This window comes from Marmota flaviventris, chromosome 16 (genome assembly GCF_047511675.1).
Source record: "Marmota flaviventris isolate mMarFla1 chromosome 16, mMarFla1.hap1, whole genome shotgun sequence".
NCBI classification, from domain to species: domain Eukaryota; kingdom Metazoa; phylum Chordata; class Mammalia; order Rodentia; family Sciuridae; genus Marmota; species Marmota flaviventris.
Window position 1 is genome coordinate 17,648,182 of NC_092513.1, and position 26,665 is coordinate 17,674,846.

Consider the following 26,665-nt stretch of genomic DNA (forward strand, 5'->3'; position numbering starts at 1 on the left):
TGTGTATGTCTCCGTGTGTATGAATGATGGAAATCTGAGAATTTAACCTGATACAGCATTATCATCTAATACACAGACTTCTGGAAATTTTACTAGGAAACTTATTTATTTATGGCTTTTCTGGTTCTCTCTATCCCTCCCTCTTTCTCTATTCACTCCCCTCTTTCCACCTTGATCTTTTTTCTGGTCCAGGGTTCAATCCAGCGTGGCACATGGTATCTGGTGATCATGAGTCTGAATCAGAAACAGTTCTTCAACCTTGTTTTGATCTTCCATATATTGACATTTATTATATGTTGCCCAGTTATTTTGTAGAATGTCCCTCAGCCTGGTTGATCTGTTGTCCCCTCAGGATTATATCAGGTTGGGCATTGTGGTAGTGACACTTTAGAAGGCACGTGATGTTGGTTTGCCTCATTCATGGTGAAGTCTGTTTGGATCATTTGATTAAGGTGGTGTCCACAAACCTTCTCCACTGTGCTGTGAATGTTTAACCCATAGAAACCTGTAGGTTTACCTGTGTACTGAATTCCCATTTTACTAATTGCTTTCTGAGTGCCTGACACTGATCTGAACTGATTATTGTGCCTAGCATCTGCCTTGGAGAACCTAAAGTCTAGTTATTGATCACAATCAAGCTGATTGAATTATCATACATATTAAACAAAAATAAGAAAACACTCATAGGAGTCATGTTATGGCCTGAGCATTGGAGGCAGTAAGTAGTATGAGTTGATAGGTAAGAAAAGTTCCTGCTGGTTTGTATGGACATAGAAAATCCTGTGGAAGAAAGCAGTTAGTTCAGGACAGTACATAGTAGGCAGTCTGTACCTTTTTAAAATCCAGGGGTGCTCTACCACTGAGCTACATTCCAGCCCCTTTTATTTTTTGAGACAGGCTGTTACTAAGTTGCCCAGTAAGGGCTCCAATTTGTGATCCTTCTGCCTGAGCCTACCCAGTAGCTGGAATTACAGTCGTGTGCCACCACACCAGTGTCTAAATATTTGTTAAAAGAGTAAGTAAGGATACCACCAGGCATGGTGGCACATGCCTGTAATCCCACTGGCTCTAGAGGTTGAGGCAGGAGGATTGCAAGTTCAAAGCCAGCCTCAGCAACAGCAAGGTGCTAAGCAACTCATTGAGACCCTGTCTCTTTTTTTAAATTAATTTTTATTTATATATGACAGCAGAATGCATTACAATTCTTATTACACATATAGAGCACAATTTTTCATATCTCTGGTTGTATACAAAGTATATTCACACCAATTCGTGTCTTCATACATGTACTTTGGATAATAATGTCCATCACATTTCACCATTATTTCTAACCCCATGCCCCCTCCTTTCCCCTCCCACCCCTCTGACCTATCTAGAGTTTGTCTGTTCCTCCCATGTTCCCTCTCCCTACTCCACTATGAATCAGCCTCCTTATATCAGAGAAAATATTCAGCATTTGGTTTTCTGGGATCAGCTAACTTCACTTAGCATTATCTTCTCTAACGCCATGTACTTACCTGCAAATGCCATGATTTTATTCTCTTTTATTGCTGAGTAATATTCCATTGTGTATATATGCCACATTTTTTTTTTTACCAACCTAGAGACCCTGTCTCTAAATAAAATACAAAATAGGGCTGGGGATGTGGCTCAGTGGTCGAGTGACCCTGAGTTCAATCCCCAGTATCAAAAAAGAAAAAAAAAAAAGTAAGTAAGGATATGGAAACATTCATATTCATTTTGCTATTACATTCAATGTAGACAAAGGCTTACCAACTTTGTTAATGGTAGCACTTCTAGGTGCATTGACTGTTTTAAGATGGGTGAATTAGGAGCACAGTGACACTTCAAAGTAACTTTATCAATGTAGTTTTCTATGAAGAAATCAAACTTAACTTTGTTGTGTGTTTTTTCTTCCCTTACTCCCAGTAAGAGCCCCAGAAGGCAACATCAGGCTGTATTGTAAAGGTGCTGACACTGTCATTTATGAACGGTTACATCCAATGAATCCTACAAAGCAAGAGACACAGGATGCCCTGGATGTAAGTCTCACTTTCATTCTTCTTGCAAGATTCTGTTTCTGATGCTGTCTCTTAAGTTTCGTAACTCTTGACCCTCCCCTGGCTCTGGTGTTATTGGGTGGAAACATCACCAAAGTAGAAAAGTGGCCACCTGGGTTCTAGTTCTTCCCTTGCTGGTGATGTTCTTGGAAATGACCGTGGAGCCAGCCCTTTCCCAGCATCCAGGTCTATAGGACAGATGCAGGGGAATGTGCTGGGTTTCTGTTCGTGACTAAAAGGCTCAAGGGTCACTCCAGTTGAACTGGGTTGACTGGGCTGCGCAAAATAACCACACAAGAGACACAAATACCTTTTTCTTTGGGGTCGCTGTGACAGCTCCTCTAACCTTAAGGGTCTGCGGGAAGAGAGAGAGAGAGAGAGAGAGAGAGAGAGAGAGAGAGAGAGAGAGAGAGAGAGAGAGAGAGAACACCCGCGGATCCCTTTTATTGAAGAGAAGCTATTCAAATGAGGCAAGGGGTCAGGTTTCAGGGGGCTAAGTCTATGTTCATGATGTCCACTATCAGCAGGTTGACTGACATCTATGTAGGCCACACCCAAGGGCACAGTAAGAGAAGGGGACACACTCAAGGCACTGCCATGGAACATTCTATCCTAAACCGGGCAAGGGGTAATATTACAAAGGAACAGGTGAGCATAGCTTCACCCATGGGGCTGTAGCAAGAAACAGCCGGGGCACAAAGACACAGTCACTCAACCCTAGAAGAGTGGGGCAGTCTAGCAGCATGGGTGCCTGACGCCACATCGCCCAGCAGGGGAGTTAACTCAGTCATGTGCGAGGTTGGTCTCCCACAGGAATGGCTAGTCTCTCTTCCAGTTATCCTGAGCCAGCTACAGCTATGCTAAGCTGTAACCTTACCATCTCTGTGGCTTCCTAGAGCTCTACCCTCTTCTAGGTACAGGGGAAGGAACCGAGGCATTCCTGTTTGGCAGAGGTTAAGAAAGCAGTGCGCTGGATCATGGTGTTTGTTGTTTTTGCAGTGCAGGGGATCAAACCCAGGCTCACACATGATAGGAAGCACTCTACCACTGAGTTACATCCCCAGTCCTTTTAATTTTTTAAATTTTGAGTCAAGATCTTGCTCACTAAGGCTGGCCTGAAACTTGCTGTCCTCCTGCCTCAGCCTCCCAGGAAGCTGAGAGTCCAGGTGTGCACACACACACACCCCACCCCCACTGAATCATTGAGTTTGACGCCTTTGTTCACAAAACAGTTTGGTCTTAATTACTTCAAAGTCCTTATCTTAGGAAGCTGTGGGCACAGTCCATTGGTATTGTCACCACTAGAATGGTTTTGAACTTGCACTTTGGGAATTGCCCACCCATCCTCAAATGGTTTTGGTTCTGCATGCTGATGGCAGTGAGGTTGGAGATCAGTGTCCCAGTTCAGTCTCTTTAGTAGTTTTGTATGGGGAAAAAGAATACTTATCATATCATCTGCATTGTTAATCTCCCATGTGAAAGAGGAAGGAAATAATTCCAACCACGGCAGGTCATTGTAAAAGAAAGCATCTCGCTCAATTCCCAGCACTTAGGAGGTACTTAATAAAGGGTGGTTTCTTCCTTCTAACCATCAGTTGAGGCTCAGAGCCCGCCAAAGGTGTTCAGAGAGAAGCTTAATAAACCTGTTGTTTACCAAGTGGGGTCACGTTTTCAGATTAGGTACTAATGCTGATGCTAATGCAATTAAAATGGATGAATTCTCATGAGAGTGTGACAGTGTCAATCTAATCAACCAAATATAGAACCTTTCAAAAAAAAATCTCTGAAAAGTGAATACTCGCTTGGGCCAGTTCTGACATCTTGGCTAGATAAGAAGTAACAATGAAATAATAAAAGATTTTTACTGGTTCGTATTAAAGTTATTTAAAAGTGGCTTAAATCTGTTCAAATTTCCAAATACTCTTTTTCATTAAAATGTTTGATCTCAGATTTAACAATGGCTCATGGATTTTAGAATTGGTGTGAGGATTAGTGTTTGGTTGCAAGTTCATAGTTGATTGGACTTATAACAGAGTTTGTGGGAACAAGTTATAAAATTATTGGGTCTGTATTTACAACATCATTACACCTTTTGTCTGTTATTTTTAGTCAATAAAAAAAGTGTTTTTTTTTTTTTTAAACTCTAGTGACTTAATTTAGAAGAAAGGTATACTTTTCACTTTAACCAATTTGGGAAGTAGAAATATAGTCCTGGAACCCTGGTGATGCTTACAAAAAAACAAAGTCTATTATAACACAAAGTTTAATTCCTCTATAGAATCCTTCACATTTCATAGTCTCTTTTAAAATTCTCTTAGTACATTACTTCAAAGTAAGAGTTCAAACTTGACCTTGAACTACATAAAATTAAATATTCTTGCATCGGTGGATTGTCTTTTAAATAAAACAGATCTTTGCGAATGAAACTCTTAGAACCCTGTGCCTTTGCTACAAAGAAATTGAAGAAAAAGAATTTGCAGAATGGAATAAAAAGTTTATGGCAGCCAGCGTGGCCTCAACCAACCGAGATGAAGCTTTGGATAAAGTATATGAGGAGATTGAAAGAGACTTAATTGTGAGTTTTAACCTTAATAATGTTTTCCTTGATATTCTAAACAAAGCAAAATTTTTATTAAGTTTTATTACATTTTGATCTCATGCTTGAAAGATTATTCTAACTCCAGCAAATGAAATTGGAACAAAGAAAGTAGGTCATTTGAATTTCTTCTGTTCTGATAACAGAATAGATATTGTCATTTTAGAAACCAAAAGAGAAGAACCTATAGAGAAATGTTCTGAGTTAATCTAATTCCATGATTTTTATATCACTTATTAAAATGCATTATGATTTTATAGGATGTCAAACCAGCACTTATTTATTTGTGAAAATTACTGAAACAATTTATGTTTTGAAAAATATTGAAACAAAAAAACCCCCACCATTTCTAAATGAAATTTTTGAAAATTTAGTTCTTATTGCCTGTAGAGTTTAGATTAATGGAAAAATGTTCAATAGCCAGTATTTCCCTTTGGCCAGAGGGATGGGCTCATATCTATAAAGCAGCAAGTACACAATAATAGTGTGGTTTTAATGTCTGATTTTGTACTTGCATTTTTTTTTTTTTTGTCTCAGCTAATTAATTAGTTCATTCTCCAGGAAAAAAAAATATTTGGTTGTTTTGCTTTGCAGTAAGTGTGAAGCATGGTGGTAGCCTTCCCTGCCATGCTGGCCACTGGCTGTGGTAGAACACCAATTGGGGTACATAATTAGCCCTTCTCTTTAGAGGCTGGCGAACTATAACTACAGACAGTTTTTGGTCTATTTGCTAATTCCTTCTTTTCAAATGTACATTCCAGCTATTGGGAGCTACAGCTATTGAAGATAAACTGCAGGATGGGGTCCCAGAAACCATATCAAAACTTGCAAAAGCTGACATTAAAATCTGGGTGCTCACTGGAGACAAAAAGGGTAACTCATTTATGTGGGGAAGTGTATCTATTAATTCACAAATATTTAAAACTGCTGTTTCCTTTGCCCCCGATGACTTTCTCAGACTTTCCATCCTGTAGGGACACCAGCTATTTCTTTGGAAGGGAGAGATTTTCTCTTAAAACCCTCCTCTTATCCCATCCCTCCCTGATTATGTCCTTCTCTGAACTCCCTCTAAAGCAGAATCTATTCCTTATGATTTAGCTCCCAATTGCATCCTGCTGGTTGTCTTTATCTCTTCGGCCAGATGTGCACTCCTATCCTGAAAGATGATCCCTTCTGTCTTCCTAGTGCTTTGCCATTTGGGGGCATAGAGAAGAACACAAAGTGCTGAATGACATCAACTCTTGTTATCTTGCTCCTTTTATGGCTTGGAAATTACAGTTAAAATTTTATACCTGAGCAAAGTTTTTAATTCTTAAATTTAGAGCTCAATAAATTGCTGTTTGATATCCATACTTTGTTCTGCAAGCCTCTCACAGGAAACTGGATAATGTCTGTTTCTCTGCCATCATCAATAGGCTACACAGTCTGAAAGCACAGCCCTGGACTTTAATAACTACCAAATGGGTGGTTATGGAAAAAAAGGGGCGGGGGGGAACGTGTCATTAGTAGGCACCCCATGTGAGGACTGAGGAAACATTATCCTTCCCCTTATAACATAACAACATGTTCAGAGCATGTCAGTATTTTAATGAACATTCATTTATTAAATAATCAATTTAAATAGTTGATAATATAGCAATTTATTATTAAAAACATCTCAAACCAGACTTTGACTTTCACTTATTATAGGGAAAGGAATTGACTTATTTATAAGAGTTCTATGCACTGCTATAGAAAATAGTGTATTTGATTGAATCTGATCGTGTTCATGAATTGAAGGAAATTACCATTGTAGGTTGAGTATCCCTAATCTGAGATCCAGAATGCTCAAAATCTGAAACATTTGGGGGTGCTGACATGATACCGCAAGTGGAAAATTCCACACTTAGGATCTCATGTGACAAGTCACAGTCAAAATGCACCTGTACTAAAAATAACTATAAAATTACCTTCAGGGACTGGGGATGTAGCTAGTCATAGAGCACTTGCCTAGTATGTAAGTGGCTCTGGGTTTGATCCCCAGTACTGCAAAACAAAAACAAAACAAAACAAAATTACCTTCAATCTATTCAGCCTTTGGATATAAGGAATATGTAAAATAAATTTCATAATTATATTTGTGTCTCATCATCACAGCATCTCCGTGTGCGTGTGTGTGTGTGTTCCAAAATAAAAAAAGAACAAAAAATTCAAAAATCTAAAATACTTCTGGTCCTGAGCTTTTCAAATAGTAGATGCTCAACCTGCAGTAGATGGAAATTATTTAACTCAACAATAGGAATGACATTGGACTTGATTTTATCTGTTGTAGAAACTGCAGAAAACATAGGATTTGCTTGTGAACTTCTGACAGAAGACACCACTATCTGCTATGGGGAAGATATAAAGTAAGTAAAGGGCCTGTGGCATGAGATCATGCAGCTGCTCATTTCACAAAGGCAACACTAGTGGCAGAGGCAGCACAGATGGAGAAATAGGGGTGGGGGTATGTTACCTGAGACAGTCTCTCCTCCTGCTTAAATGAAGCAAGAGAACATCGGGCAGTTCCCAGCTATCATGGTGCAGTCTTATTTTGATCACATTTTAGTTTTAAGGAAACCTTTCGAGGCCACTTCCTCCATTCCTTAGAGCCCTTGGTGCTTTTTTGTCTGCTGAAAAAGGGAACTGAGCCTATGGTATCATTAGCAAATTAATATGACTTATGTTTTGTCTGTTGGAGGGATTTTATTTTTTGAAAGTGAAATGAGAGGGGAAAAAAAAAGAAAAAGAAAAACACCACCTTGTCCCAGAAGGAAAGTTTGAAAGGGTTACATTGTCATCTATAGTCTAGCTAGAGGAAGCAATCCTGGTATTTCAAACCTTAGCTTATGCTAGAACATTGGTCATCTCTGAATCAGAGTTGCAGAAGACCTGGAAACATATGATGCAAAAGTCCCTGTCTTGTTACAGAGCTGTAAATATAATGTACACAGTTACCATGATGGCTTTACAGTTCCACTTATTCCTCAAGCTTTATCCTATAGGGCCTGTCTCAGGCTGGCACAAGGTCAGATTAAGCTGTTAATGTATACACTTGCTGGGCTGCTAGTCCTTATTAGTCTTCTTTCTAATGATGATAATAAAGCTTTTGTGAGTCATTCCAGTATGAGAGGCACTCTGCTAGATTAGACAAAATTGGTAGTCTTATAATCTAAATCAGCCCTGTTTGAATAGAGGCACATAAACCATGCCTCTTTGAGCTTTTAGGTTTTAAAAGGTAGCAACGGACAAATAAATGCTTCATATGTTTACTTAAGTAGTTTTTGATTGCAAACAATATGGTTAATTACCATATGGTTTTGTTTATTTTTTTGTAGATGGGGGCTTTAATAAATTTCTGGTCTCTCTTTTAAAAGTAGACCCTAAGCTAAATTAAAAGATAAAATTTATGCAAATAATAAATTTTATGATCATGCTTATAGCCAAGTTTCCCTTTATAGAGAGATGAATTATCTTTCTAGATGGTGCCTGAAATGATGATTCCTATAAAACAGCTTAAATAAATTCATATTTTCTTCACTTTCAGTTTTTTTATCATTTGTCTTGATTTTTAACTGATTTTCCAACTGAAAATGAGAATTAAGTGAATGTGGAAGAGGGATAATAAATACCTAATCTTCTAGTGTGATGGTTCTTAATCAGGGAGTGGGGGTTATTTTGCTTTCCAGGGACTGCTTGGAAATGTCTGCAAACATCTTTGGTGGTCCCAACAGGGGAGGAGGGGTGCTACTGGCTTCTAGTGGGTTGAGGCCAGAGATACTATAAAACATCCTACATGTGTCCTTCCTAAAATAAGCATCCACATACAACAGACAATTATCTGTCTAAAGACATCAACAGTGTCAAGTCTGAGAAACCTGCTTTTGAGGTGTGCATGAGGAACGGAGAAAGTCTCCCATCAACTTGCTGCAAACAAATCACATCACCTCTCTTGGCTTGATTTCTTTATTTGCAACATGAAAAGAATGTGCAAGAAGGCCCCTTCCCTCCAAAATCCCATGACTCATTTTTCTATCACATAGAAGTGTTACATGTCATCTTATCAATGATTTGTTGATATAAAGTATCGAGAATTTTTAAAAGCAGACATAATTGTACGGGGAAGTTAGTTTTTCTCTGCCAAACAGCAGCCAGGGTATTAATTTAGATGGAGATTGCCTTCCCTTTGTTGCTTATGAACACAGTGTGACCTGTTTCTTCCTTTGGTTGCTTTTGGCAAATTATGAAGTACCAAGAACTTGGTGCCACATAGTATAAGATTATATGTCACCCAATTAAGAAAGGATCAAAGAATTTTTAGAAGACATTCCTCCAAGGAAGATATGCTAATGGCTGAAAAGCTTGTGAAACAATGTTCAAATTAAAACCAGTGATACCATCTCATTTTTATTAGGATGGGGACAATCAAAAAAGAAAAAAAAATAGCAAGTGTTGGTGAGGCTGTGCAGAAACTGGAACATTTATCTACTGCTGGTGGGAATGTAAAATGACGTAGTCATTATGAAAACTGGTATAGGGATTCCTTAAAAAAATTAGAAATAGAGTTACCATGTGATCCAGCAATCTCACTTCTGAGTAATATACTCAAACTAAAAAAACATTTTAAAAAATTGAAAGCAGGGTCTTGAAGAGATGTATGCATACACATATTTATTACAGCACTATTCACAAGAGTCAAGCAACCCAGGTGTCTATCAGTGTTAAGAATGGTTGAATAAAAAATGGAATATTATTTGTCCTTAAAAAGGAAAAAAAATTATGACATACATTATAATATAGATGAATCTTGAAGACGTTATTAAATGTAATAAGCCAGTCACTAAATGATAAATACTATATGATTTCACTTAAAAATAGATAAAATGATAAGTCTTAAGTTGTCTTTATCAGAATTTTTTTAAAAATATGTCAAAATTGGGGCTGGGGATGTGGCTCAAGCGGTAGCGTGCTCGCCTGGCATGTGTGCGGCCCAAGTTCGATCCTCAGCACACATACAAAGATGTTGTGTCCACCAAAAACTAGAAAATAAATATTAAAAAATTCTCTCTCTCTCTCTCTCTTTCTAAAAAAAAATGTCAAAATTATCTAATAGTGTAGGGCCTGTTTATGGTTTTGTACTTTAAGTACTTCAATTTATTTTTCTCCAGTTCTCTTCTTCATACAAGGGTGGAAAACCAGAGAAACAGAGGTGGAGTTTATGCAAAATTTGCACCTGTTGTGTACGAACCTTTTTTCCCACCTGGTGAAAACCGTGCTTTAGTCATCACCGGTTCTTGGCTGGTAGGTACCATTAGTGTGTCTGGGTCTTTGGCTCAAATGAAAAAAAGTTCACTTTGGACCAATTTTAGATGGTGTTACATATTTGTTAATTGCCAACTTAAAAATTTCTTAGCCTATAAATTCAGGTGTGATTTCCCAAGTTTGAAGCTTAATATTACAGGACATATGAAAGCAATTATACCAAATAGGTAACAGTGGTTGTCTTGGTTTATTAATTAATGAGTAATTTTCATTTTGTTATTTATAGATTTTTGTATTCTCTAGATTTATGTCATAAATGTTCTGTCATCAGAACAATATAACCAATGATATAATCCACAAACTCTCCTTCACGCAACTTAAGTCTTGGAAATGATGATACCTTTGGTGTAAAAACTAAAGTGACCTCAATCCTCTCCATGATTTCGCAGAATGAGATTCTTCTAGAGAAAAAGACCAAAAGAAATAAGATTCTGAAGCTGAAGTTTCCAAGGACAAAAGAAGAGAGACGGATTCGAACCCAAAGCAAGAGAAGGCTCGAAGTTAAGAAAGAGCAGCGGCAGAGGAACTTTGTGGACCTGGCCTGCGAGTGCAGCGCTGTCATCTGCTGCCGCGTCACTCCCAAGCAGAAGGCCATGGTGGTGGACCTGGTGAAAAGGTACAAGAAGGCCATCACACTGGCCATTGGAGATGGAGCCAACGACGTGAACATGATCAAGAGTGAGTTGCGCTCAGGTGGCCCATAAAACCCAACTAGAAATAGCAGGAGGGTTTTGGGGGTGGGGGGTCATTTCTTCAGCTTTCATTGTGGAAGTTTTCATAAAGCTGGTGTTTAAGAAAGGCACTGGGTCACGCCTGTGCCCATGCCCTTGCCCTGGGGAAGCCAACAGACTATCCAGGAGGCAGGACTCTCAGAGGGACTTAGGATGCCCAGCAGAAGATGAGTTCTCCAGGGTGAATTTATCATTATTTGTTTCCTACTTTTTCCTGTTTGGTGTGATTTTTTTCCCCCTCTTGCCAGATCTTCTCCTTTATTTCTTTAAGCTTATTTAAAACCCTGATATTTAATAAGTTTTGCAAATAGTTCTGCTAAGCTCAGCATAAACTGGTGAACTCTCTCTGGTATTCATTTTGGGAATATTATTCTCTCTCATCTGAGCATTTCTCGAGGGCTTTCTTCTTACCTTTGGCAAATTTATTGGAACTTTACCATTGGGTCACCTCATAGAAGTCTGAAGTAACATGTTTAACTTTGAAATAAAACTCCAGCATGGTCTCACCATCATGCCTGACCTCCCAGAAGACCACCCTGGGTCACTTTACTGGATGGAAGACCCTCGGTACTTGCCGCTAATGGACTGAGTTCTCGTGTGGAGAAATAAAGTTGTGCTGGTAGTAAAGCATGCACAACAAACCTGTGGCCCTCAGCCCATGTCTGAGTCTGGTCCTCTTCTCTCCCTGTAGCACTATAAGAGAAGACAGGTAGAATAACCCTTATGTGTAGTGCCTGGGACCAGAAATGTTTCAGATTTTAGAAATTTTCAATTTGGGAAAATTTGCATAGACCTGACTCTTTAAACGCTGTTCAAAAACTTGGGAGATACTGGGGCATTTGGGATTTTGCAACTGGGGATGCTCAGTTTATATCATGTAATGAAAATACCCAAACTAATGAGACCTTAGCATTTGGGCTTATGATCAGGCCTGTCTTTTCAACTGAAAACAAGAAACATATCTCCAATGTCACCTCTAGCTTTGTGATATTATTATTCTTGTTGTTATTAAGGTGAACTATTATATGACTGTACATATATAAGCATGTCTTGTTGTGCTGGGTATTTTAAATGCATTATATATAACTAGATCTTAATTGAGCTATGTTGTGACTCATGAGGCCATCTTTTTCTTTTCTTACAGTTTTCTCCTCCTCCTCCTTCTTCTCCTTGATAGATACTAAGAATATTCCGACTTTATCTTCTTCCCCAGGAGTCATCTATATGACGTATGTCTTCTTGCTTTTTTATCAGTGCATATATCTGCTGCCACCAGCTGCTTAGTTCCTCTCCACTGCTTTTTGCATGTGCTTGTCCTATCATATGAGTGGCATTCTTTGTTCTGAATTAAATCTATTTCTTTCTTCTGTAGCCAGCTCCAGTTTATTTTCCATTATACATCCTTGACGTAACTAGGGTAACTCAAACGTTATTTTTATTCAATTTAATGCAGACTCTTAGATGTTGGGGAGGAAAGAGACAGGGGATCGTTTGCCTTGCAGATTTATCATGCTATTATACCATTCAAGCTGGAGGGTTTTTTCCTCTGAGTCAACCATTTGATACTGAGGAGGTAGAACAAAGTCAACCAAGATGAACTCTTTTTCTTAAGTTGTTTTACATTTTTAATTAAGCTCTGTTGTATATTAGGTGCTTTTATATATAAATTACAGATCACGTATTTGGGATGAGATTATGGGAAGCTGAGGTCTTAGAAGTTATCAAAATAGTATTGGTGCCTTTTTGTACTCTGTAAAGGCTGCCATCTCTAACAATTTTGAGAACAATATACAGGAAGAAATTGTTGGTCATAAAAGGAGGGAAATTCAGGTGTTGAAAACAATCTGACCACTAGCTAACATGCTTCATGTTTTGCAGTATAGTCTAGTAGAAATGGAGGGAATCATGAACAACACTTTTCTTTCTTTCTTTTTTTTTTTGATAACAGGGATTGGAACCCATGGTGCTTAAGTATTGAGCCACATCCCCAGCCCCTTTTGTTTATTTATTTATTTTAATTTTAAGACAGGGTCTTGCTAAGTTGCTTAAGGCCTCACTAAGTTGCGAGGCTGACTTTGAACTTCTCAGCCTGCTGAACCGCTGGTATTACAGGTGTGTGCCACAGTGCCCTGCTGACCACCACGTTTTTTCCCTAGAAAGTGTCTATAGACTCTCAGAGGCTGCCCTCTTCCTGTTTTGTGCCTGAAGATATCTTATACCAGCTAGGCTGTGGTTGACTCTTTTGGGGCAAAGACCCCGAGAGTACACATGAACTACAGGAGAGATGAAATGAAGGCAGAGAGATTAAATAAAGCCTTTTAATATTCAGTTTGTTGGGCAATGTTGAAGGCATGCCTCCCAGCGAAGAATTTCACACTCCATTTGGAACTTCAGGAAAATCTTATACTTATGTTTTGGGGGAAGGGCCAGTTTTGCCTTATAGTGCGTCTGCTCAGTTGCCTCCTGTTACCGTGTGAACCATGCCAGTGTTCATTTCACATGCTGTCCTTGGTCTGCACAGTGAAAAGGTTGAAGAATTGGGTTCCAAGGCCTGGACAGGGTTCCTCTCCTCTGTATTCCCTCTGTGGTTTGTTCATGAAAGGAAAAAGGATCATAGTTTGGTGGAAAGAGCATTTGGCAGTCACAACTGGTCATAAGAAATGTGTGTGTGTATGTGTTTTGAAACAGATCATAAATGCCAAATGAGATATAATATCTTCTTTGAGAATTGCAAAGTATAATTGAAAACATAGGTTTGGACAATTATTTTGAATTTTCCAGACCTTGGGTTCTGCAATTAGGGTGGGGTTTTTGAAGCTTCTTTCTAGTTGGCAACTCTGGGGAGTTGGCAGTCACTTCTCAGGGTCCGAGCCAGGGTCGTTGTGTTCTCCAACACATTTTCTCCAAATGATCTCACTATTGTTCTTTACATTCATGACTTTTAAAACTAATAAAATTCACAATTCTTTTAACTCAAAAATGTTTTTTAATGATTTTTGGAAAGATGAAAAAAATTATGACTTTTAATTTTTATCCACTCTAGAAACCTACCCCCTTGTAAGAAATTATGTCCTTAGGTCATAATGGGCCCTGAATAAGCCTTTCAGAGTTGAAGAGGGTCTTAGTTAAAACTCTTTTGATTACAAGTATTGGAAGACAGCCAAAATGAGTTTAAGAGAAACAATTATTAATTAATTTAAAAAGATAACTAAGATACCTCACACTGCCCCAAAAAAGCAGGCCTAAGGAAGATGTTAGGACAAGGACCTAGAGTTGCACTAGGAACCCAGTGTCTTGTCTGTCTAACTGCCTCTGTCTATATTCCTTCCCTGTTTTATTCCTCTGCCTCTCAGAATCCTTCAGAAAGAAATATATTCATTTCTCACTTCAATAGTTTACATGTTAAATTTCCAGATACAAACTCAAGAATGGTAGTTCTAGAATATCAAGAAAGAGACTGATTTGCCCAGCTTGGGCTTTCTACCAGTTAGGATTTAGTAGAGGAAACACACCCGTGTGTACTTTTTGTAGGAACCAATTAATGTAGCAGACTAGGTGCCTTCAAAAGCTGTGGATGAACTGGAGAAGCAAGTTCCAGGCTGAGTCTCTGACCTCCCGGCCACTTTCCTAGAGGAGTTTTTACCTTTAATATTGCTCTGAACAGCTTCCCAGTTAAAAGGCCTTTGCAGTTGCCTATCAACATTAGGACAGCTGGGGAATGGATATGAACTCTGCTCCAGAGTTCAAAAAGGGAAGGGGTTCACTTTGCTTTAAAGTCACAAGTGGGTCTAAGCAATGGAACCTGATTCACAAGAACCTAGGTGTGAGGCAATCCGGGAAATATAGGGCTTTTTAATTTGTTTTCCTACCTCACCAATTAGAATGGGATAGAAAGCAGATTGAGAAAGCCCATTTGTAGTATCTGTCCAGATGATATATCTGCTGGTGGCTGACCCAGATATGGTCAAGGAGACAGGGACATAGATTGTATAGTGGATGCCTGGGGCTCACCCTGTGGGTGGGAGGGATGGCTTCTAAATTGGGCAGATAATCCAAATGGAATTCACCACCCACCCAATCCTTTCACAAATATTTATGGAGGCTCTATCATGCTTTGTTAAGCAACATGTGCCTCTGACTTTGAGTTGGGTTCACAGGCTGGATGGTGAAGATGGGGAGCAAGAGCTTTTGTTCGTATTGTTCCATGAATTGTACATCTTTGTTATTTGTTTTACTGTGGAAACTTTCCTCCCCACCCCATGGTGCTAGGGATTGAACACAGGGCCTCGTGCATTCGAGGTAAACGCCCCACCACTGAGCTACATTCCTGGTCCTGCTGTGGAAACATTTTTATTATCTGATGTTTTGCTTTAAAATCAGCTTATGATCCTCAGTATTTTCTCCTTCTGTCATATAGCTGCGCATATTGGTGTTGGAATAAGTGGACAAGAAGGAATGCAAGCCGTCATGTCCAGTGACTATTCCTTTGCTCAGTTCAGATATCTGCAGAGGCTGTTGCTGGTGCACGGCCGGTGGTCTTACATAAGGATGTGCAAGTTCCTTCGATATTTCTTTTATAAAAACTTTGCATTTACTTTGGTTCATTTCTGGTACTCCTTCTTCAATGGCTACTCAGCACAGGTAAAATAACATTTTTTTTCATTACTTTTTATTTAGTAGAGCTTTTCTCTTAAGTGAATAAAACTCTAGTTCTACAAAAACATTTTATTTATTTATTTATTTATTTATTTTGGTACTGGGGATTGAACCCAGGAGCACTTAACCACTGAGTCACATCCCCAGACCTTTTTGTTTCTTATTTTGAGACAGGGTCTCCCTAAGTTGCTTAGGGCCTCACTGAACTGCTGAGGCTAACATCTATCCCATAGCTGTGAGCTTCCTGAGTCACTGGGATTACAAGTGTGCACCACCACAACGGGCATAAATTTGTTTCTTTATTTTGTAATTTGAGTTCTATGTCTTCTCACAGTTGGGAGCATAATTAAGAGTATAACTTTTCTAGAATGTTTCTGGTGCTTTAAAAATATTTTTATTTACTTTGGATGATGATACAGGATTTGCTTATATTTCTCTTCATTTTAAATTATTTTTCATGTTACCTTGTTATTAAAAATACTGATCGCAGATTGTTCAGCTGTGAATGTGTAAAATTCTATTTGACCAAGGCAAAGGGATATAGAAATTGTAGGTAATGATAGCGCTATTAACATCACTCCTCTATTTGATGGTGGTGGTGGCTTTTTTTTTCTTTCTTAGTTTTTGATGAATGAGAGGGGCACATATTTAATATGTTAAAATGGTGATGTAGCAGAAAAATACATGAGTAAAAATGAACCTGAGTCAGTGCCCATAGTGTTGAACTTTCTCTGATGCTATGCCACATTGCTGTGGTGTCAGAGGGGTCTCAGATTGAGCAACAGGAGAGCCTGGCACAGTGGGGCCTACTTCCTGTTTCCAGGCAGAACTGCATAGAACTCTTGTCAGGAGTAAGCCTGTTTCCTGTATCCCATGTAAGGAACCAGAGTGCTCAGTGTTCTTTATCCCTTTCAGAAGCCTATTTTATTTTTACATATATCTCCAGCATATTCTATTTTATAAAATCGTTTTATAGAAATCTGGCCTTGCAAAATAAAAGGAAACCAAAATTTAAATAGTACTTGTGTGCTTCTAAACTGGTTTCACAAAGTGTTGTAATTAATTAATCCTCCCATAGACCGCGTATGAGGACTGGTTCATCACACTGTACAACGTGCTGTACTCCAGCCTGCCAGTGCTCCTTATGGGGCTGCTCGACCAGGTAGGAGCCAAGGGCTGGGGGAGCTCTGGGTAGAACTCCTGCTAGAGAGGTCACAGCAAACACTTGAGTGCATTCTTTTGGTTTTCACTTTGTCCTGAATAAACCCTAGGACAGTTTGCTGTCAGGCAACAACTGCTGTACTTCTTGTTTCATAATAAAAAAAAAAAAAAAAAGGAAGATTTTTGTGACTTGAATTCATTGGCAGTGCTTACATGTTCCTTTCAGACACTGAGACCTGACTGTTTAGACACCTGAGAGTCTAGTCTATCTCTATATTAGTAATGTTCTCATTTTAAAAATAAATTTTAACACTTTCCAAAATTTATGTGTCTAATTCCTAAATTAGTCTGTATTTTATTTAGTAGCAATTCTTAGAGAAGGTGCCTCAATAAATAAAAGGTAATAATTAAAAATTAATTTACCAACTTGTATGGGAATATTTTTTTCCCAAAGAATTCAAAGCAATATAAATATATTCTCTAAAGGGGCTGGCAATATAGCTCAGATGGTAGAGTTAGTAGAGTGCTTGCCTCACATGCACAAGTCCCTGGGTTCATCCCAAGCACCACAAAAGAAAAGAGAGAGAGAGAGAGAGAGAGAGAGAGAGAGAGAGAGAGAATATAAATATATTCTCTAAGGAAGTAAGAAAAAAATTCTCTTTACATTTTTAACATTTTCCATAAGCAGAAAAATAATAATGTCCTACCTAGTCCCTCTCTAAATTAAATATTAAATATTTATTAAATAATGGTGGATTAAAGCTATGATTGATCTCAGCACAAGAGAAATATTGTAGGATTTATTCCTCAGTTTGTCTTCTTAGAACTCAACAGCAAGTCACAATTCTTTATGAGATACAGACTGCAGCATATCTCTGACTTCTTGACCTGATGGACAATATATCACTCTAATTTTGTTTTCTCCTTAAGGATGTGAGTGACAAACTAAGCCTCCGATTCCCTGGGTTGTATGTGGTGGGACAAAGAGACTTACTATTCAACTACAAGAAATTCTTCATCAGCTTGTTACATGGAATCTTAACATCCATGGTCCTCTTCTTCATTCCTCTTGGAGCTTATCTGCAAACTGTGGGACAAGATGGAGAGGCACCTTCAGACTACCAGTCTTTTGCTGTCACTGTTGCTTCGGCTCTCATAATAACGGTCAATTTCCAGGTGTGTGGCTTCCCTCAACTGTGTCCATTGGCACCTGTATTTTTATAAATAAGCTGGCATGCACAGCCCGTTCTCCCTCCAATTGAACCTCTACCACTTTATAAAATGAGTGCTATTTTTGTCCCTTATCCCAACCCTATTTCATTCCTGGGTCAAGGATAGTTTGGTTTCTGATTGCTCAGTATTCAAGTCAAATCATGCCTAAAACACAAAATTCCATTTTCAGAATTCCTAGTTCTTTCCTTTCTTGCTAATTCCCCAAATGAGTGCTCTGTTTTCCTCTCATTTCCCAACAGATTGGTTTGGATACTTCTTACTGGACTTTTGTGAATGCTTTTTCAATTTTTGGAAGCATAGCACTTTATTTTGGCATCATGTTTGACTTTCACAGCGCTGGGATACATGTTCTTTTGCCATCTGCATTTCAATTTACAGGTTAGTGTTTTCTAAATCCCAAAAATAAATGAGCAGACAAATGTCATTATTTATATTTGGACGTAACTTCTGGGTATATTAAAAAATACACAAAGGGTGAATTATTGCTGTTTGGAGGAAGCCAATCTGGTTGTAAAACTTTACCATGGATAATCAATGTGAGGTTACAGAATATGAACTAGGCCCTTAGGATAAGGGACCATGTGATTTACTCCCCTGTTCTTTCCAGGCACCGCTTCCAATGCCCTGAGGCAGCCATACATTTGGTTGACCATCATCTTGACTGTTGCAGTGTGTTTATTGCCCGTTGTAGCTGTCCGCTTCTTGTCAATGACCATTTGGCCATCGGAAAGTGATAAGGTATGCAGAGATACAGTCCTCCTCTAATTCTTGAGTGTCCCCCACAGAAACCAAAGTGTTTCCCAACAGCACTTTTCCTGCAAACCTTAAACCTTATGGGAAGTTTGGTTAGAATGATTTTTATGACTCCTCCTCTCTAACTCCATCTTGCAAATAAGTGCTTGGGATTGGGATTTTTAGTTTGCCTGCATTTAAATACAAAAAAAAAATTTTTTTTTCCAAATGTAAACAAAGAGGGAGAGTAAACTAGTGAATCTCATATATTTACCCCTTCAAGTTAACAAGTGTTAGCATTTTGCTGTGTAAATAGTCTGGGTTTTTTCCTCTGTTTATTTAAAGCAAAATATCACCACCTTGAAGGAGCCTTGGGGTAACAAGGAACAGAAAGCTGTGAACTCAAAATGTCTTAACAATAATGCATAAAAATTAGACTTCACACTACATTGGTTAAGAAACTTAATGTTGCCAAGAAAGAACTTGGGTCCTTCTATGTCCTCGGAAGCTGGTGTCTTCATTATTAGCATCATCTTGGTGCTGGAAGCCGCCACAGAAGTTCCCAGCATCACATCTGATGTGTCAGATGGAAGTGGGGTGTGGGGAGAAGAGGCTCTCACCGTTCTGTAGCTTTCCTTTAAGCTCCTCCGAACGCTTCACCCAAGGGCCCCAGCACACTTCCCTCAGGTCTCATTTGCCAGATTTGGGACCCAGGCCCCTTCCTGGATTAGTTATGGTGGGAAGTCAATCAGGCCATTCCCTTCAGGGATGTGGCTGTATGGAGGAGGGGTAACTGTATAAAATCACTTTCACTAGAAAAAAGGAGAGAACAGATGCTAGGCAGGCAACCTTCAGTTGTCCCCAGAGCTCTCTTTGGCAGTGACAAAAATATGCAGTAGCAACGAGGACAAGAGGCCCATAGTTTTTTCTTCATCCTGTACCAATCTGATCTGTGACATGGAAAGAGCACTAGCTTAGGGAAAGTGGGACTCGTCCCGAATTCCAGCTGCCAGAATGTAGAACCGCCCCTGCTCTCCACGTCCTCAAGTTCAAGGTTGGGACACAACAGTGATGCCTGCATCCGCCCTAGATGCCCCATCGCTCCTTTCTGCCCTGCTCCTTTTGGCCAGATGCCCTCACCTGTATTTTCATCCCTCCCACTTCTCCCACCTTCTGCAGATCCAGAAGCATCGCAAGCGGTTGAAGGCCGAGGAGCAGTGGAAGCGGCGGCAGAACGTGTTTCGCCGGGGCGTGTCGTCTAGGCGCTCGGCCTACGCCTTCTCGCACCAGCGCGGCTACGCGGACCTCATCTCGTCGGGGCGCAGCATCCGCAAGAAGCGCTCTCCGCTGGATGCCATCATCGCCGACGGGACGGCCGAGTACCGGCGCACGGTGGAGAGCTGAGCGCCAGCCTCGCGGGTCGCGCACGCCCGGAAATGTCTATTTTTTTATGAAAGACTCTCAGGAACTTTAAAAAAAAAAAAAACTGAATTTGTCGCAAAGATACAGAAGACAACAACCTTTATAAGAAAGGATCTGGGTTGAGCTGTTGAGCTGTTGAGCAAAGCCAAGAGACCCTGTCATACATCTGGTTATGTTGTTTGTGATTCAAAGGGAACGTTTCAATTCAGACTCAATCTAGGGTAATAGAATTAGAAAATGTCTTCTATTTCAGTTCCAATGCTATTGCATTGTAAAATGACAATTAAATTTTCCTGTCTGTGATCTTATGCATGAATTTCCCAGAGACTGTTTTCATAAGTGTAAGATTTCAGTCTGTTTTGGGTTTATTTCCAAGTTAAGCTGCACTTTACACATTTTTACTAATCCATATTTTAGCAACTTCCTCTACTACCAAGGGACTTGATTTCCTACTTTTTTTTAAGCACCCAAGTATTTAGAGACTTTTTAAAAAAGTTTCTGAAAACTGAGGATATTATCAACAGGCACTAAGAAAGTTACAGTTCGGAAAAATAAATTCTAGCATGCTATTTCATAGGAGGGTCTTTATAATGATAATAAATGTATTTCAAGAAGGCTGGAAGAAAAGATTTTGAATGTTTACACTACAAAGAAATGGTAAATGTTTGAGGAGATACACAAACTAGGATTTGAACATTCCACATTGTGTACACATATGGAAACATGTGATGGACAGGGGCTAGCTCAGGGTTAGAGCACTGCACAAGGTCTGGGATTCCATCCCCAGCCCCAAGTAAATAAATATAAATCATCACATAGTATCCCATAAATATGTACAATTACAATGTGTCAAATAAAAATTAATTTTTTAAAAAGAACAGAAGAATGCCTACCAAAAAAATATTAGTGTGCCTGCCTTTGAAGGGCAGTGTTCTTTTATATCACTTACCCCACTAGATATATGGTGTGGGGGGAGGAAGAAGCTACTCTATCCTTAGGGTGACTGGCCTTGATTACCAAGGTAAATGAGAGGTTGCTGCTACATAGAATAGGAATGTATCTAAAATGCAGGGGTCCTTTGGATGCCTTCCCTAGTGCTGCCTGGGAGCAATTGAAAGATCAAGTGTATAGTGGAGAAAAAAATGCTTAAGCAGAAAAACCTTGGGTATATCAATGGTAAATTGCAGAACATTTCACAAAACTGTCTTTTAAAAAGCAAACTTTTATGCCTGCCTACACATAAAGTATTTTATAAGGGCCTTGAACAGAAACGTACTCTTTATATATCATGATGGAAGAGGTTAGTGGGAACCTCCTTCCTTCCTTCATTTTTTTTTTAACTAAGTGTAATCACACTTAAAGTTTTTAAAACTAAATATATGGTATCTATTTATTTATTTGGCAATCTGAGGATATACTTTAATAACCTTTATTCTTTTTTGTTGTTCTTTTTGGTAATTCATGACAGTAGAATGAATTTTGACATACATACATGGAGTATACCTTCCCATTCTTGTGTTTGTACTTGGTGTAGAGTTACACTGGTCATGTATTCATATAAGAACATAGGAAAGTTATTTCTGATTCATTCTACTATTTTTCCTATAGGGAACTTCATTTCTAAGACTGAAGCACAGCATAACCTTTGAACTTTGAAGGTAACTTTAGGCAATTACTAAAAATATTCTCCAGAAGGTAATAGTTTCTTCTAGAGCCGTTTCTCATTTAGGTGAGAAATGGATCTAGAAGAAACACACTAGTTTCCACGTTCTATTGAAGATGCAGAAGTATTTTCAACAATTCTTTTTAAAGTGGGGCTGGGGAGTAATTTTCACCTTTACCATTAGGCTGTGACTATTCACATTGGTGCATTTCTATGAGGAAATCACAACACATGTATAAATGACACAAGACAGAAAAATATAATTGTAATTTTATAATGTATTTTCTAGGTATAATAAAAGAATGTGTGGCTATTACATGGAATTTCTAAACGTTTACAACTTTTATCTTGTAAATAAAAAGAATTGTATGTTTCTCTTTTTTTACAGAAAAGTTAGCTTGTATAATTTTGTCAGTTTCAGATTTCTCTCCTGTTTTTGAATTGTGGGAAAGGTTGATGATGCAATGTGTCAAAGACTTATACTGTTGGGTGCAATATTAGCAATTTTAAAAATGCAAATTGCTTCAGATAAATTATTTCTATATGCTGTAAATCTAAGATTGAATGTATATTTTTGTTTAAAAAAATAAATGCTTTAGTAAAATCTTTGGAAAATGTAATATTTTAAAATATTTTTCAGTTAGTTTTGTTTTTGTTTTTGTTTGTAAGTATAGAAGAATCTAGTCCTGCAAGATTCCTCAAGGGACTTAGGGGTTCTGTGCTGATGAGAAATAAAGTTTGGGACAAGACACTAAATGTTAGTGGAGATGTGACTGAAAAAGGCGATTAGACTTTAGGAACATAAGGTTCAGTTGCTAAGATGAAGTCTGCTGCAAGGAAAATGCATGTTAGTATATTTAGACAAGGAACAATTTCTCCAAATGACATCAACTCTTTGGAACCATAAGGGGAAAGGAGTAGATGGTTCTGGAAATATATGATGAAGAGTTGGCAGAAAAAAGGGCAAAGGGGAACAAAGAAGGAAGTAGAAGGGGAGGAAAGTAGGTAAGGAGGAGGTGGATGCCCGAGGTATGAGCTGGGAGGAGTTGAGCACAACGACCTGTTGGGTGGTTAGCACCCAGACACAAGGGAAGCAGCAACCCCACCAAGGAAACGGAGGAGTCGGGAGTCAGGGAGGTCTTTGGGAGGCCTGATTAGTAGAAAATGATAAGAGAGTATCTGTCTGGAGGTGCTTGAGGTGGGAGGAGAGGGAACTGGCCATTAGTTTATGCAGTAGACTTGGAATAAGAAGGACTCAGAACAAACCTGGAAGATTTTCTTAAAAATATTCAAGGGTGCCAGGCGCCTTTAATCCCAGCTACTCCAGAGGCTGAAGCAGGAGGATCACAAGTTTGAGGCCAGCCTGGGCAACTTAGTGAGATTCTGTCTCAAAAAATAAGGGCCGGGCATGGTGGCACACGCCTGTAATCCCAATGGCTCAGGAGGCTGAGGCAGAAGGATTTCAAGTTCAAAGCCAGCCTGAGCAATTTAGCCTGGCTAAGTAACTTGGTGAGACTCTAAATAAAATACCAAAAAAGGTCTGAGGATGTGGCTCAGCAGTTAAGCGTCCCTGGATTGCTCTTCAGTACCAAAAAGAAAGTTAAAAAATAGTAATAATAACAAAAACAAAGGACTGAAGCCATAACTCAGTAATAGAATGCCCCTGGGTTCAATCCCGAGTAGCCCCCACACACGTGTATACACACATACACATGCAATGGACTATGCACTGAAGCTGTTTGAAGGGTATTTTTAACCAAAGAGCACCACCTAAAGGTTGCTGTCATATCTGTACTGTTCAGGAATGATAACTGATGGGATGAAATGATTCATAAGAGACTTCATTGTGATAGCAAAATGCACCCTAATGGAATCTAAATATATTCCAACAGTTGCTGCCTTCATGTGATGTGAATGAAACTTAGGAAAATTGTAAGACTGCTTCTAAAAGTCCTGTCAGAACCTGCTAGAAAGATATAACTACGGTAATATTTCTGGTACATTTACAAAACCAAAAGGTCTGTCAAGACACGGAACTAATTCTCAGGAAGAGGTCGAGGTTGGGATGCTTAAAAATAAACACTGCAAAAATGACTTTCTAAAAGATTTTTTCCAGGGCTGGGGATGTGGCTCAAGAGGTAGTGCGCTTGCCTGGCATGCGTGCGGCCCGGGTTCGATCCTCAGCACCACATACAAACAAAGATGTTGTGTCCGCCGAAAACTAAAAAATAAATATTAAAATTCTCTCTCTCTCTCTTTAAAAAAAAAGACTTTTCCAAAAAAGATATATAAATGGTCAGCAAGCAAATGAAAAAGATGCCCAACGTCATTAGTCCTCAGGAAAACGCACATCAAAACTACAATGAGATGCCACTTCACACTCTCTAGGGCGCCATAATAATAGAAAATACATGCAGAAATTGGGGCCTCAAGCACTTTTGGTGAGAATGTAAAATGGTGCAGCCACTGTGGAAAACAGTTTGACAGTTCTTCAAGAAATGACAGTAAACTTTTGAAAAATAAAGAGGTATAAAGTTTGGAAATAATTGGAACTCAACTAGACAGAAAGGCAATAAATTATAGATATAAAATTGCAAGGAAGGAAATAAATATATTCATGTTTAAAGGTGACATAGTAGTATTCTTGAAAACCCAGGATATTCCATTTAAATATATGATAAATTTAATATGCTAGAGGAAAGAAAATAGTTAACTGTTCCAGCCCAGATGTATGTCTTTTTTTTTTTTTTCCTGGTGGTGCTGGGGATTAGAACCCAGGGCCTTGTACATGCAAGGCAAGTACACTATCAACTGAGCTATATCCCCAGCCCCAGGTGTGATGTGTTTTGTTAGGCCATTTATGTGCACACATATTTCCTTTACCCTCAGAAAAGTGTGAGTAGCATCTTAAACTTATGTCAAATAGATGGAAAGCCCCAAGAGAATTTGAGAGAATATTTCAGATTCAAAGAGCAGCATGGATTTGCCTCTAGGTTGACCAGTCAATAACTAGGCTAAGATGGCCTCAGTAATAAGATACAGGAAGAAATAACTTTGGTAGTTTTAAAATTATCAGGAATTTTGTCCCAAAAATCTGAATAACATAGTAACACAGATATTTATAATACATATACAAGGAAAATAAGTCCTAATATGGAGAGAAAGCCAAATATCCTAACCAATCATGGGGGATTAAAATCACAGAGATATTCCTGCCAAATTTAGGATAGACTATTTCATTCCTGATAACCTGCTTATGATCTCTAGTTGGAAAGAAATCAATTTTCTTTTGGCCTTCAATGCTTTTACATAATAGAAATCATTCTCAAAGTTTGTCATAAACCCTGGAATGTCCACTCATTTCTTTTCCAGGAAAGTATTAAAGATATTGGATCTGACTTGTGGAATCAATGTGGGAGGATTTTTTTTTTTTTTTTTTAGTCTAGTATTTCTCATCAGCAATCAATTTTCCCAGGGGGTAGGAATCAACCTTGAGAACAGAGGTTGACTTGTCGGCTGGGAGTCATCTTGCAGTTTCATTATAAAACTGTTCTTTGAGTCAGCTGCATTATAAATAAATCAGTCTATGGAAATTCTATAGGAGGTTTCTGGTTACCATCCATGGTGGGGATTCCCACCTATCTTTAGCTTTCTTATTCAAGTTTGGCATGACCAACTTAAAAACTTTATGCTCATCAAAGAGCTTAATGATGTAAAGAACTATTTCTAAAAGTAGAGCTTTGGTTCAAGTTTCTGAGAAACTTGCACTGAGACTTAATTACTATGAACATTTTGAGTAAACAGGGACCTAGAATGGCTCTTGAAAACTTAACTATATTTTGACCAAAACTGGGCTATTTCTTAGGATTTTTGACTTGAGTGAAAAGGCTTTATTGGAGCCAAGATGGCTATGCACGACTCTGCCAGAGTAGAGTCAGGTCAGCAGTGGTGAACCTATTTTGATAAGTGAGAGAGAACTCTGGAAATGAAGTGACAGGAACCCTAATGTTATGGAGAGCCAGAAAGACAAACTAGGGGAACAAAAATAAAAGAATTGCAACTTCAACCCTGGCTCCCATTGGGGTGATGGTTGCTGAGAACCCTCTGTGAACTGTGCATGAACCAAATCGGCATGGAAGCCTTTGGGTAGGAAAGTCGGCTCTCTGGGAATTCACAGCAGCACTCCTGCTGGTGAGATCGGCCAGTACATGTGAAATTCCTACCTACCTCTGCCAAGTTCAGCAATGCACCAGAGATGGGGTGACCCGCTGAAACCACATAGACACGCAGCCTTTTAGAAATGGGTGTGGCCTGCCAAGATGCCAATCAACCTGTTTGCTACAAGTCCCCTGCCACACCAAGCAAGATTCCACCCCCTGCAACCTAATCCCTGCCTTTGATGTATATCCACTTAAATAAATGACCAGAGCCATTTTCTGGCTGTCCAGCTCTAGCTCCTGTGTGGACTGGGTTTATCAGGCACTCTATCCCTTTTAAAACTATTTCTTGGCTCTGATTCTTTCTTCTTCGGTAATTACTTCAGACTTTTATTTTCTCAGGTGGTTTATCTCCTTCTGAGCAGGAAAAATTACCCTGGCGAGGTGCTGGCCGCCTTGCGATAGGGGCTCCTGCCACAGGGCAGAGAGACAGTGGAAAAATGCCAACAATCCCATCGCAGCAGCTGACTAGTACTCCTAATTACAGAAGAACTTCATTCACTTCAGGCTTTAAATCCAGTTCCTGGAGCTGGCTGGTCTCAGAGTGACTCCTCTGGGGCTGGAGATGTAGCTCAGTAGGGGAGGACTTGCCTGTCATGTGCAAGGCCCTTGGTTCAGTCCCAAGATCCACAAAGTAATAATAATATTAAACACATAGATAAAAGTAACTCCTCTCTCAACCCCCAGAACTCAAACTGTCATAACAACCAGACTTGGTTTGGAAGCTGGTAGCCACAAGACTGATCCTGTTGGAAATCTCAGACTGATGTGTGTCTCACTGGGCAGAAGACAGCCTCTCAATGTCCTACAGCTTCTGGACCAGTGACTGCCATAGTCACAAACCTGAGTCCTGC

General features: G+C 39.2%; 1 protein-coding gene across 3 annotated transcripts in view; it reads left to right on the forward strand.

The window, feature by feature from the left end:
• The window catches only part of Atp8b1 (ATPase phospholipid transporting 8B1), a 116,926-nt gene extending 94,715 nt beyond the window's left edge, over nt 1-22,211 (forward strand). For 2 of the 3 annotated variants that reach the window (XM_027949072.2, XM_071602715.1), the window contains exons 17-28: nt 1,930-2,042; nt 4,471-4,635; nt 5,418-5,529; nt 6,968-7,043; nt 9,843-9,975; nt 10,386-10,674; nt 15,145-15,368; nt 16,462-16,545; nt 17,475-17,720; nt 18,017-18,155; nt 18,385-18,515; nt 19,689-22,211. In XM_027949072.2, the coding sequence (XP_027804873.1) occupies nt 1,930-2,042; nt 4,471-4,635; nt 5,418-5,529; nt 6,968-7,043; nt 9,843-9,975; nt 10,386-10,674; nt 15,145-15,368; nt 16,462-16,545; nt 17,475-17,720; nt 18,017-18,155; nt 18,385-18,515; nt 19,689-19,913 (1,937 nt within the window). In that variant the 3' untranslated portion in view covers nt 19,914-22,211. The remainder of the gene's footprint in view (nt 1-1,929; nt 2,043-4,470; nt 4,636-5,417; nt 5,530-6,967; nt 7,044-9,842; nt 9,976-10,385; nt 10,675-15,144; nt 15,369-16,461; nt 16,546-17,474; nt 17,721-18,016; nt 18,156-18,384; nt 18,516-19,688) is intronic. The other variant, XR_011704790.1, reaches the window with a different exon arrangement.
• Nucleotides 22,212-26,665: the final 4,454 nt, after the last annotated feature.